This window comes from Orcinus orca, chromosome 3 (assembly GCF_937001465.1).
Source record: "Orcinus orca chromosome 3, mOrcOrc1.1, whole genome shotgun sequence".
In the NCBI taxonomy this organism is placed as follows: domain Eukaryota; kingdom Metazoa; phylum Chordata; class Mammalia; order Artiodactyla; family Delphinidae; genus Orcinus; species Orcinus orca.
Window position 1 is genome coordinate 2,933,535 of NC_064561.1, and position 13,136 is coordinate 2,946,670.

General features: G+C 52.9%; 1 protein-coding gene across 2 annotated transcripts in view; it reads left to right on the top strand.

Moving 5' to 3' along the window:
- The window catches only part of ATCAY (ATCAY kinesin light chain interacting caytaxin), a 36,876-nt gene that overhangs the window by 20,557 nt on the left and 3,183 nt on the right, over positions 1–13,136 (top strand). For both annotated transcript variants that reach the window (XM_033400746.2, XM_004277203.4), the window contains exons 5-12: positions 179–364; positions 789–891; positions 2,492–2,623; positions 3,289–3,375; positions 7,404–7,502; positions 8,248–8,283; positions 10,671–10,742; positions 11,748–11,780. In XM_033400746.2, coding sequence (XP_033256637.1) covers positions 179–364; positions 789–891; positions 2,492–2,623; positions 3,289–3,375; positions 7,404–7,502; positions 8,248–8,283; positions 10,671–10,742; positions 11,748–11,780 — 748 coding nt within the window. The remainder of the gene's footprint in view (positions 1–178; positions 365–788; positions 892–2,491; positions 2,624–3,288; positions 3,376–7,403; positions 7,503–8,247; positions 8,284–10,670; positions 10,743–11,747; positions 11,781–13,136) is intronic.

The window sequence follows — 13,136 nt, forward strand, 5'->3', positions numbered from 1 at the left end:
CAATCTAACACCGCCTATCAGCAAAGGGTAGGATGAGTGGTTTCGCCTCTGGCCTGGGGAGAGAGGAGAGGGCTCCGTGGCCACAGGCGGCAAAGGTAGCCCAGAGAGGGAAGCTGGGATGAGGTGTCCGGACTCAGGTGTCCCTTCCGCTCACCTTCCACCCCCCTGCCGCTTCCAGATGACACCCCCGTGGCCGCCGCCAAGAATATGCCTGGGGATAGTGCAGACCTGTTTGGGGATGGCTCGGCCGAGGACGGCAGTGCCGCCAACGGGCGTCTGTGGAGGACAGTGATCATTGGGGAACAGGAACACCGGATTGACCTACACATGATCCGGCCCTACATGAGGGTGGTGACCCACGGAGGTAAGGCCACACCCCTTGGGCCCCCTCCCGGCTCCAGCAACTGGAGGCCCATCAGTGGTCCTCTCTGGACCTCAGTCTCTTCTTCTGACCCAGGGGGATGTTAACTTAAGCCCTAGTGTCCGGGTGTGCAGGGGTGAAACTCACAGGGGGGCAAGGCATAGATGTGCCGGATGCACACCGGAGACGTCTACGAGGGTGGCTGGCGTCCCCCACCAAAGGCGGAGACAGGTCAAGCGTTGGCTGGCTTCTCCAGCCAGGCTGCTGTGACTCAGAGCTGTACCCTCTGAGTGTGCGCAGTGGGTGGGAAGGGGCTGGCCAGCGACGAGGCCGCTGCACGGGGCAGAGCAGGTGGCGGCTCAGAGCTGGGAGACGGCTCTACCCATCTCTGCTTGGGGCTGCTCACTCACTGGCCGCCTCTCCCCAGGGTACTACGGGGAAGGTCTCAACGCCATCATCGTCTTTGCCGCCTGCTTCCTCCCAGACAGCAGCTCCCCCGACTACCACTACGTCATGGAGAACCTCTTCCTGTAAGTGGCCCACCCGCTCCGTCCCAGCTGCCCACAGTTCTGAGGGTCCCACCCGGTGGGCAGGACCATGCTGCAAGAACCACGTTGGGTGGGGGGCTCTGCCCGGCACCAGGGAAGGGCTGGGCTGCCAGCAGACCTGCATCTGAGTCCCCTGCTTGCCCGCTGGGCCTCACGGGTGCAACTGTCATCATCCCTAGCAGTTCTGGAGCATTTACTGTGTGGCAGCCACGAAGTGAAGGGCTTGGTATGTGATAACGAATTCCACCCTCGACAGGACTCTGTGGATTAGTTACTGTTGCCTCCCATTCTGTGGCTGCAGAGCCTGAGGCACAGAGAGGTTAAGTCACTTGCCCAAGGACACACAGGTACAGTTTTATTATGATGGAGACAGATAATATGGATAAAGCGCCTGGCAGATGACAGTAGGAACTCAGCAAATTGTTATCACTCTTATTATCATCATTACGAAGATTTCCTTCTTACACAGTGGGGCTTGGATGCCAGGTGGGGCCAGAGGACAAGGAGGTAGCCATGGAAGGTCAGATCGGAAAGTGGCCTGAGATACCAGGGAGCCCAGTCTCCCCAATCTACAGATGGGGAATTAGAGGCTGAAAAAGAGGAAAGGATTCTTCTGGGACTTCCCTGGTGGTGCAGGGGGTAAGACTCACGCTCCCAATGCAGGGGGCTTGGGTTCGATCCCTGGTCAGGGAACTACAACCCACATGCATGCTGCAACTAAGAGTTTGCATGCCACAACTAAGGAGCCGGCGAGCTGCAACTAAGGAGCCTGCCTGCCACAACTAAGACCTGGTGCAACCAAATACATAACTAAATATTTAAAAAAAAGAAAAAGGGACTTCTCTGGTGGCACAGGGTTAAGAATCCGCCTGCCAATTCAGGGGACATGGGTTCGAGCCCTGGTCCAGGAAGATCCCACATGCCACGGAGCAGCTAAGCCCGTGCGCCACAACTACTGAAGCCCGCACACCTAGAGCCCATGCTCCACAACAAGAGAAGCCACCGCAACGAGAAGCCCGCACACTGCAACAAAGAGTAGCCCCGACTCGCCACAACTAGAGAAAGCGCATGCACAGCAACGAAGACCCAACGCAGCCAAAAATAAATACATAACATTTTTAAAGAATGTTGTTTGAAAAAAAAAGAAAGGATTCTTCTGAAATCACTTAGGGGGAGACAGGGCTGGGACAGACCCCAGGTCCCTAATGTCTGGCGCAATGGACTGTTGGCTGTGGGTGCCTGTTCCCCAGGTGTATCTGGGGCTATTGAAGCCCACCTCCCAGAATTATTGGAGACCATGCATATAAATCGCTTAGCATCTAGTAAGTGCTCAATAAAATAGTAACTACTACAATCACTGTGCCCACTGACACAAATTTGGGGGGGGCTGGGGTCATCCCCCACCCTCCGCTCGGGCCGAGTATGCCAGGACAGCCAACAACACCTGAACAGGTGTGGCTGGCAGAGCCAGGGCAGGCGGAGGCAGAAAGGGCAGGTGCCCCAGGGGTTCAGTCCCGGGAACTGGGCTTCCTGACCCTGAGCCCCTCCGTCGGGTCCTCTGTCGTCTGCGTCCCGTGACCAGGTACGTCATCAGCAGTCTGGAACTCCTTGTGGCCGAGGATTACATGATCGTGTACCTGAATGGTGCCACGCCTCGGCGGAGGATGCCCGGCATCGGCTGGCTGAAGAAGTGTTACCAGATGATTGATAGGAGGTGAGTGGGTGGGGCTGGGGGAGCTCCTCGGGATGCAAGGGGTCCTGAGGTCCCTCTGAAAGGTGTATAGTGGTCAGCTGGGGCAGCTGTAACAAAGCACCAGACTGGGTGGCTTAAACAATAGATACATGTTGTCTCCTAGTTCTGGGGGCTAGAAGTCCGAGATCAATGTGTCTGCAGGGTTGGTTCTTTCTGGGGCCGTGAGGGAGCATCTCCCCTGTGGACACTTGTGTGCAAATGTCCCCTTTTTATAAGGACACCAGTCACAGTGGATTAGGGGCCCACCCTACTCCTATATGACCTCACCTTAACTAATTTCTCCTACAATGACCCTCTTCCCAAATGAGGGGGCTGCAATTCAACATGCCCATAATAGGTGCTCAGAACCATGGGACCCCAGAAAAATCTTTCAGAAATGGGAGACGGTGTGGCCACGAAGTCACATGCTCAGACTCTAAATTAAGAGAGATTGGAGACCAGACATCAGCTCTGCCACCTGCAAACTCTGCGAGGGGGCTTAGCTTTACCGAGATTCCACCTCCTCCCTGCCAATGGAGATAAGCATAGCACCTCCTAGGCATAGAGAGAAGGTAACACCGGTTAACTGCTCCCTCCCCGGGGCTTTCCCAAGGAGCCCATCTTGCTTCCTCTGTCTCCCCACGCAGATTGCGGAAAAACCTGAAGTCCTTAATCATAGTCCACCCATCCTGGTTCATCCGCACCGTGCTGGCCATCTCCCGCCCTTTCATCAGGTAAGATCATGACCTGTGCCCGGATAGCCACCTGGGTTTTTGTGTGTCTTATTTTTTAATCTGCATTTTCCAGCTCCACTCTGATGAATCTATATTGTTGCGTTAAACAGTTTAAAATCGTATGTATTGTTATTTAGTGTCGAATATACATCACGGGGTGGGGGGGTAGGGAGGTGGGAATAAGTAACAACCAGCTCTCCCATATTGAATGTTGGATCCCTTTTAAAGTTTACAACCACAGCCCTGAAAGGTTGACTTGGCCGTGCCCGTTTCATGGATGAGGAAACTGAGGCTCAGAATATTCCAGGGAATTACCCAGAGTCACACAGCAAGGTCACCAGCCCACCACACGCCCTCAGAAGGAAGCCCGGCTCCATCCACTCTGGAATCTGTAAGGGAGGGGCATTAGGACGGCAGGAGGGGCTGACCCACTCCTGCACCATGATGTGGTAGAACGATACGTGTGTGTTTTGGGGGTGCCCGAGACTACCCTCAGGTTTGATGATTTACCAAGAGGACTCACAGAACCCAGAAAAGCTGTTGTACTCAGGGTTATAGCTGATTCCAGAGAAAGGATGAACACTGAAATCAGCAAAGGAAAAAGGTGCATATGGGAGTCCAGGAGAAGCCAGAAGGGAGCTTCTGATCGCCCTGTCCCAGTGGAGTTGTACCCAAAGCCCTTCGTTCTCCCTGCAATGACGTGTGATCACGTGTAGGAAGTACTGCCAACAGAGAAGTTGACCTTGGTGTCCAGGGTTTCCACCAAGGCGTGGCCACACGGGGATGGAGTGCCCACGCAGCCCCCTTAGTTCCTCAGTAACTGGTATGATGGCCCAAGACCCCACCAGGAAGCACATCTTTAGCACAGACTATGGGCCCCGGGTAAATGAAGACGCTTACCAGACGGGACATTCCTAGGGCTTACAGGTGACCTCCTGTGAGTCTCAGGGGCTGGTTCTTTCTTTGGAATGTGCAGGAGATAGAAGCACCTGGACACACAGAGCAAGTGAAACAAAATTAGTCATGTTAAACGCCCTCATCAATCACATAAAAGTAAATGCACATTTAATGTAATATAATTCAAAACACTGAATTAAATGAAGACCCTTCATTTCCACGTTCCCAGTGAAGGATCTGTGATGAGTTTAATAGACGGGGTCAAACTTTGCCTTGAGAGCATCACAGCACTGAGGCAAGGAGGCAACTTCAGATGCTCTGTTCAGTGACTCCCAAGCACTCTCAGACATTTGCACATTAGTGAAATCAGGCCTTTAATACACTAATTATGGGTCATTTGTGCTAATGATGACAATTACCGGGCAAAACGGTAGACACACACTTCAGCCTAACAGAATTGCCTTCTGTCCTCGACATCCCGTAATTTGGGAACTGAAATTTGCCTTGAATGCAGATAATTCTCTCACTTTAGGTTGCTTTTCCTAGTTTTATTTTATTTTATTATTTTTTTGGCCATGCTGCACAGCTTGTGGGATCTTAGTTCCCCAAGTGGGGATCAAACCCGTGCCCTCAGCAGTGAAAACGTGGAGTCCTAACCACAGGACCGCCTGGGAATTCCCTGGGTTGCTTTTCCTGTGGTGAATTTCAAAGGTCTCATTTTGAGCTTTCAGGGAAATAGGAGGGGAAAGTGGAGTAAAGTAAGCGTCCCTGTTTAAAAGCCGAGGGAAGTGGAGACAGATTCTGAGCTGCCACCTGGCCCTAGCCATGAGGTTCTGTGATTGTATCTCAAAAAGAACTCCTGTTTATTCCCCGATGATCTAAACATGGGCATGTGCCTCGCCCTGGACTGGAATTCTCCCTCCTGAGAGCCCTGCTTCCCAAGACAGAGCTCAGCTCACAGGCAGACAGCATCGTCACGTGGAAACCGGGTACCCATTTCCAACAACGGACATGGCAGCTTTACCATGGCATCCTCACGATGTGATCTCGCCTGTATTTATAGCCCACTGCTCAGACCACAGGTGTCGCTCCTGTGCCCCCTACAAAAACCTTTGCAACCAATCAGATCATCCATCCTCAGAGCCTCCCAGACCCGGGGTATTCAGGTAGAGTCGGTCTGAGACTCACTCCCTGTCCCTGGGCCCTTTACTTTTCTGTCACACCAACTGGAGGAAGAACTCATGTTCCAAGGATAATTTTTTTTTAATTAAGAAAATAAATTCCGGGACTTCCCTGGTGGAGCAGTGGTTAAGAATCCACCTGCCAGTGCGGGGGACACGGGTTCGAGCCCTGGTCCGGGAGGATCCCACATGCCGCAGAGCAACTAAGCCCGTGAGCCACAACTACTGAGCCTGTGCTCCAGAGCCCGCGAGCCACAACTACTGAGCACGTGTGCCACAACTACTGAAGCCCACACTCCTAGAGCCCGTGCTCCGCAATGAGAAGCCCGCGCACCGCAACGAAGAGTAGCCCCCACTCGCCGCAACTAGAGAAAGCCCACGTGCAGCAACGAAGACCCAACGCAGCCAAAAATAAATTTTTTTAAAAAGAGATGATTCTTTAAAAAAGAAAAAAGAAAATAAATTTCAGGGACTTCCCTGGCGGTCCAATGATTAGGACTCTGCTCTTTCACTGTTGAGGGCCCGGCTTCAATCCCTGGTGGGAGAAATAAGATCCTGCAAGCTTTGTAGCTCAGGGAAGGAAGGAAGGGAGGGAGGGAGGGAGGGAGGGAGAGAGAGAGAGAGAGAGAAAGAAAGAGAAAGAGAAAGAGAGAAAGAAAGAGAGAAAGGAAGGAAGGAAGAAAGAAAGAAAGAAAAGAAATTTCAACTGCACAAAAGCGGTGGGATTTATTTATTCCGGTACTCATGGCCGTTTTGTGACTCTCTGTGGGAAAACCGTCTATCATTCCCTGATCAGTTACCAGTGGCCTCTGCTGATTAACCCGTGTATTTTTCTCTTATGGACACTGCGAACTGTAGCATTCCTCATGGGTCTCCGTTTTTGCCGGGTGCCGGAAAGTTTGAGCCGAATTCTTATCTAATCTCTAAAATTAGATGTAAAACTTCTTGACACAGTTTTGTAACTATGTGACTCTATCTTACTTTTTTTCTTTTCTTTATTGTTATTTGATTATTTTATGACTTAGCGTCCTGTTACATTCTCTTGGCCTTATATTTCTCATCATTAGAAAAACTGACGTGAGGGACTTCCCTGGTGGTGCGGTGGATAAGACTACGCACTCCCAGCGCGGGGGGCCCAGGTTCCATCCCTGGTCAGGGAACTAGATCCCACATGCATGCCACAACTAAGAGTTTGCACGCCACAACTAAGGAGTTTGTGTGCTGCAACTAAGGGGCCCACCTGCCGCAACTAACACCCAGTGCAACTAAATAAATAATTTTTTTAAAAGGGAAAAAAAAACTGATTTGACCTTGAAAAAAGTTTATTGGACATTTTACCAAAATTAGGTTTAAGGTAAATTTAAAAAAAAATAATCACGAGTTCAAAGCAATGCGCTGGTGACAAAGCACCTCAGTGGGTAGCAGACAGCCAGAGCTGGGGTTTGGACCGGAACAAGCCATTCATCCCGAAAGAATGTGGAATGAATCAGCAGTCCCCATGTGCATCTGTCTCGTGACCAAATGACTACTGCTGCCATCCAGGCAGTGGCGATTGTGCCAGAAAAGCATTCTTGGGAAGATTCACACAGAGGAGCAACTCCTGGGGAGGATGGGGCCTGGAGTCTAGCAGCATCTCTTTCCTCTCTGCTTCCTTCAAAGAAGGAAGCTCTTTCCTCAGCTCTTTCCTCAGCTCAGCAAGGACTGGTGTCCAACACGTGGTTCAGGACACTTCTCTTCTTGCAAGGGGAGACCCCGGGTTCTGCTCTGTTCCCCCACTAGGGGCCAGGGGTGGAGGCTGGCACAGGTGGGGAGGGAAGCTTGGGCGAAGGTGCTTGGGGCATCCCGGAATACTGCTGCGTGTGCAACCCTGTCTGCCATCGCTCCTTCTGGCCCTGAGGGGCCACCCTGAGGGCTGGCTTTCAGATGTCTCCCTGCTTCTTCTCCCACCAGCGTCAAGTTCATCAACAAGATCCAGTATGTGCACAGCTTGGAAGATCTGGAGCAGCTCATCCCCATGGAGCACGTGCAGATCCCAGACTGCGTGCTACAGTGAGTGTCCCTGGGCCATGGGAACACCACCACCACCACCCCCGCACCTCCATCCCCATTGCCCCCGGGCTGCTCGCCTCTCAGCCACCTCTGATCAGCTCAACCGAGCTGCCAGGGAACCAGACTTGTGTGGGAAAGCAGAAAAGAAGGAAATACAGGGAAACAAGCTCCTGTGGAATTACAGAACACAGAGGGCCTGGCTATCTAGTGCAGGCCGTGGGCCAGTGAGCCCTGTCCCCCTGGCTTGTCTTTATAAATAAAGTTTTATTGGCACACGGCTACACGCATCCATTTACAAACCATCCACGGCTGCTTTCGAGCTACAACAGAATCGAGAGGTTGCCACAGAGACTGGCCTGCAAAACCAAAAATACTGAATTCTCTGGCCCTTTACAGGAAAACTTTGCCCTGACGGAGGGGCCTGTAGACCAAACCCACGTCAATGAGGGGGTCGCTTTATACTGGCTGTGTTCGGGGCTGATGCAAAAAATGTCCGCTGAGCCGCATCTACTCCAGATGGTGGAATATACCAACAAAACAGATATCCCCTGCCCTGGGGTGGGGTGGGCGTGGGCAGGCTTGCAGGAAACATAAAAAAGACCAGTAGACGCGTCAGCTCCGGCTGTCCTTTCTGCTCTATGACCTGGCGTGTATTCAGATGTGACAGTGAGATTGCTTCCCTGTTCCCAGAGGGAAGGGGATTCCCAGGCTGCATCTCATGTGCTTTCCTTTCTCTCTCTTCCAGGTACGAAGAGGAAAGGCTCAAGGCCAGGAGAGAAAGGTCTGTGCGGAGTGGCCTGTGCCCGGGCCAGGTTAGGGCTGGCGCTGAGCCGGGCCCACAGCTGGGGGGAAATTGGTGGTTTCCGCTCAGTGGGGACCCATGTCATGCACGCATGTAGCTCAAGGCCCTGCCCTTCTCTCGAGGGCTTGGAGTCAGATCCAGGCTCAAATCCAGGCTCCCTCACTTAGTCACAGAGTGACATTAGGCAAGTGAAAAGTTCACAGCCACCCTGAGGAGTATTGTGAGAAATCAGGACCAATGTAACCCACCGGACAAAAATAGTAGACTCCATAGAGAGTCCTCCTAGTAATCCTGATGACAGTGGGGGGAACACAACCCGCTCCATGCTTGCCCCTGCCAGACTTACCCCAGAATCGCCCCTTCACTGACTTATTGGCTAATTTTCGAAAGTGGCAGTGCTCACAAAACTTCAGGACTATTTCGGTCCCACCCAGTTATGGAGCCCTTATACCATTCCTGTATCCTTTCTCATCCCCCCCATCCCCACCCCTCCGCCCCAAGAGGAGGGCAGGGCCAGGATTCCTAAAAGCGTCTGACAGGCTGGGAATCCGAGGCTCAGAGAGGGCAAGGCACCTGCTCAAGGCCACACAGCAAGTCTGAGAAAGAGTTGGGGCTTTCAGTGAGTCGAAAGCATGCCAGGCCCTGTGCCAGCCTGGGAGAGACTGAGGCGATTAAGACTGAGTCCTGGTCCAGAAGTTTCCTCAAAGGGCAAAGGGGAGGGTTGCCTCACCGAGTGAGGGAAGCAGATCCTGGGGCAGGACAGGTGATGTCGGCAGATGAGACACATAATGAGAAAAATTACGGCGGCTTCACACAGCGTCGTTTAATAGTGATGAGTGTGAGTGGAGTGGAAGGGGGCATGGAGGGCAGCAGGACCCGCCATCCCACGCCTTCCAGGGAGTTCTCCTCCTTCCCCTCCTCTCTCTTCTCTACTCCCTCCCTCCCTCCCCTTCCTCTTTCCTTCCTTCCTGGTTTTTTTTTTTTTTTTCCAATACCTTTAGTTGCAATAAAATACACAGGACATACAATTCACCATCTTAACCATTTTTAAGTGCACAGCCCGGTGGCATTAAGCACATTCACATTGTTGTGCAACCATCCCCACCATCATCTCCAGAACTTTCTCATCTTCCCAAACTGAAACTCTGTCCCCATGAAACACTGACTCCCAGCCCCTGGCCCCCACCATCTACTTCCTGGCTCTGTGGCTCTGACTCTCTAGGACCTCGTGTGAGTGCAATCAGACAGTATTTGTCCTTCTGCATCTGGTGTATCCAACTGAGCATAAGGTTTGCAAGGTTCATCCACATTGTAGCAAGTGTCAGAATCTCCTTCCTTTTTAAGGCTGAGTAATATTCCAGTGTGCGGATAGACCGCATTTTGTTCATCCATCACCTCTCGATGGACACTGGGGGTTTCCACCTCTTGGCTGTTGTGAATTGTGCTGCTGTGAACACGGGTGTACAGTTATCTATTCAAGTGCTTGCTTTCACTTCTTTGGGGTGTATATAGACCCAGGAGTGGAGTTGCTGGATCTTATGGTAACTCGATGTTTCATCTTTCGAGGAGCAGCTAGAATCTTTGCCACAGCGGCTGCCCCATTTGACATTCTCACCCCACCAGCCACGCGCAGTTCCAATTTCTCCACATCCTCGCCAACATAGTAACATAACACATGTTCTACATTTAAGGTAGTAGCCATCCTGCAAACTCCCCTGGCAGTCCAGTGGTTAAGACTCTGTGCTTCCACTGCAGGGGCTGTGGGTTCGATCCCTGGTTGAGGAACGGAGATCCCGCACACCACGTGGTGTGGCCAAAAAAAAATTTTTTTTTTTTAATTTTAAAGGTAGTAGCCATCCTGATGGGTGTGAGGTAGTCATGTCTGTCGGTCTGGCTTTTTTCTTTTCCTCCCTTTCTCCCCACCCCCAGGTCCCCCTCTCCTCTGTCTCTCTGTCTGAGTTACGCTCCCCCCGCCTCCTGAGCCTTAGCTATGGATGGGAGTAGAGAGATGACAGGACAAGCAGGGCGCCCACCTTCCAGAATCACAGCACATGGGCTGCAGCGTCCAGGGAGCAAGTGCATGAGGCCCCTACGGCGGCGATAAGCTGAGATAAGCGCCCCCAAGGAATGGCCCCCAGCCCCTCCCCCTCCCCCCCCACCAACCATCTGCGTCCATCTTCATGAACCCCTGGCCATCCCATCACGCAGTCCACCCTCTGGGCCCCCGCGTTTCCCCAGGCGCAGCCAAACCCTCTCCTGATCGCTGTCGGGCCATGGTGGGTCCAGACAGAGGGGCCAGTGGGAGCCGAGAGCCCCTGGGCCCACTCGGCTGGCTGGTCATCCCTCGTCACCTCTTCTGTCCCCAGCGCAAGGCCGCAGCCAGAGTGCGTCCTGCCCAGGTCTGAAGAGAAGGCGGAGGCGGGGCTGGCGGAGGACAGGTAAGTGTGCGCAGGTGGCCACAGGGCCAGAGCCCACACCCGCGGGGGGCTGCTGAGCCCAGGGAACCTCAGTGAAGGTGATCTGACATTACCATGGTGCTGAAGTAAGACCACCACTGTGAATCAGCCAGCATGAGGCCCATTCCATCGAGCCATTTTAATGTAAATTTAGTGCATCTGTAGTTTTGGGCAACCAGCACCTTCTCCAGTTCCAGAACATTCGACAGCCCAGAGGGAGACCCTGTACCCTGTTAAGCAGTTGTTCCCATTCCTATACTCCTCCTTTTTTTTTTTCCCCCGGCTGGGCCGCGGTATGAGAGATCTTAGTTCCCCAACCAGGGATAGAACCTGTACCCCCTGCAATGGAAGCACGGAGCCCTAACAACTGGACCGCCAGGGAATCCCTCCTTTTTTTTTTAAATCCAGCAACTCTCTACTGAAAGTCCTTTAGTGCCTCACCCTGGGATGTGTGGACAGATGGCACGACCCCCTCCCTGGCCTCTAGAGGCCCCTCCCACCTTTCCTGTCTCTTTCTTCAGGTCTGCCTCCTGCATTTGACCCTTGTCGTACCCTCCTTCTCCTGTCCTTGAGCTCCTTGAGGGCAGTGGTTGCATCTTGGGACCACTGCCCCCTCCTCCTGCCACCCTGCATCCAGCACAGGCCAAGCATGGGGACCAGGGGCAGCTGATGTGCCCGAGAGACCAAGATCTGCTCTCAGATGAAGGTTCCAGCTGGTGACCTTTGTGCAGGTCCCGGTGGATGGGTTCAGCCTTCTCAGTGGGTGGACCTGGAGCAGCAATAGTGATTTCATTTTGTGGCAGCGAAGGGGCTCAGCCATTCTCACGACTGCCTGTCCTGGCTCATTTGTTACACAGCTGACACGTGCTGACACTTGCTTTGTGCCAGATCAGGGTGAAGCCATATTGGCCCTCATGGGGCTCATGGCCAAATGCCAAGGCTCCCCAGACAGGCGACTAATGCTGAGACTCCTTCCTTTTCCCACAGGTCTGCTCTGGCCACAGAAGATCAGGAAACAAGGTGGGTGGGAAGCGGGGCGATCTTGGCACCTTTTTTGGGAAACATTCTATGTGGAACCTACCCTGGGATGAGTGCCTCATGACTTATTGTTGATGGGGGGAGGATGCTGCACCAGGGAGGCAGGGAGACCGTGGTTACCATGACAACAGGGCCTCCTCTGGGGCCAGGCAGCCGGTCCCTGCTCCACTCCAGCGGGGCGTCATTAACAGGAGGCCCCAGAGCTGAGCCACACAGAGGCCCTGACTGAGATGTCCACCCAGAGCCAGGCCCCCTGAAGCCCAGGATTTTACTCAGCCAAAGGGTGCACTGTCTGCCCACAACCTATCTCAGTGTGTCTGCCTGACTACAGATGCCAGGAAAAGCCTCCCTGTGTGTCACGGGTCCTGGAGACCACCCTCGGGGGCAGTGGTTTGCTAGAAGGACTCACAGGACTCAGCAAAGCTGATCTGCTGACAGTTATGGTTTATTAAGGTGGAAGTGTGGGTACAGCTCAAAGTCAGCAATGGGAAAAAGAGCATGGGGTGGGGTGAGGGGAGACAGGTGCACGCTTCCAGTTGTTGTCTCCCAGGGGAGTAGTTTTGGGACAGCCCTTAATTCTCCCAGCAGCCAGGCGTGGTGATGCACACCAAGTGTCACCAACCACGTGTGCTCATTTGAGCCCTGGTGTCCAGGGTATTTACTGGGGGTCAGTCATATGCACGGTGGACCACCCACGTGGCTGACCTTAGTCTCTAGCCCCTCCAGAGGTTGAACTGATACCACATGGTCCATGGCTCCTGCCTTAGATCACATTGTCAGCATAGACTATCCAGGGTGACCCCAGGTCCCAGGCAAACAAAGATACTCTTATCAGGAAGGACGTTCCAAGGGCTTAGAGGTGACCTCCCAGAAGCCAGGCAAGGGCCAGACCTTCCTTTGGAACCTGCAGGGTTAATCCTTGACCACACACTCTGCTATAAATATGTTACATGGCCCAGCCACATGCCTTAATACTACCCATGTGACCCAAGAAGCCCCAGGCTGAGAAATAAACATCAAAAATCGTCTTAGAACTGTACTGCCCTGGGCACACTGAATAGAAGCAAGTTCTCAATGCATTTCTGACAAGACCATCTCGGTCCTTCTGGAGCTGAGTTCCCAACCACAGACACAAAACATGCGAGGAAATCATTCACCATGAGAAAAAGTCGGCGGTACAACAGATAGCAGCATTAGACCTCCTCCTGGGAATCCTCAGGTAGAGGTGATAAAAACAAGCATGTCTAAAATGATTAAATACATAAAAGAAGGAATGGTTGGGAGCAATGGATGGATGGACAGATGGACAGATGGACAGACGGATGGACAGGTGGGTAG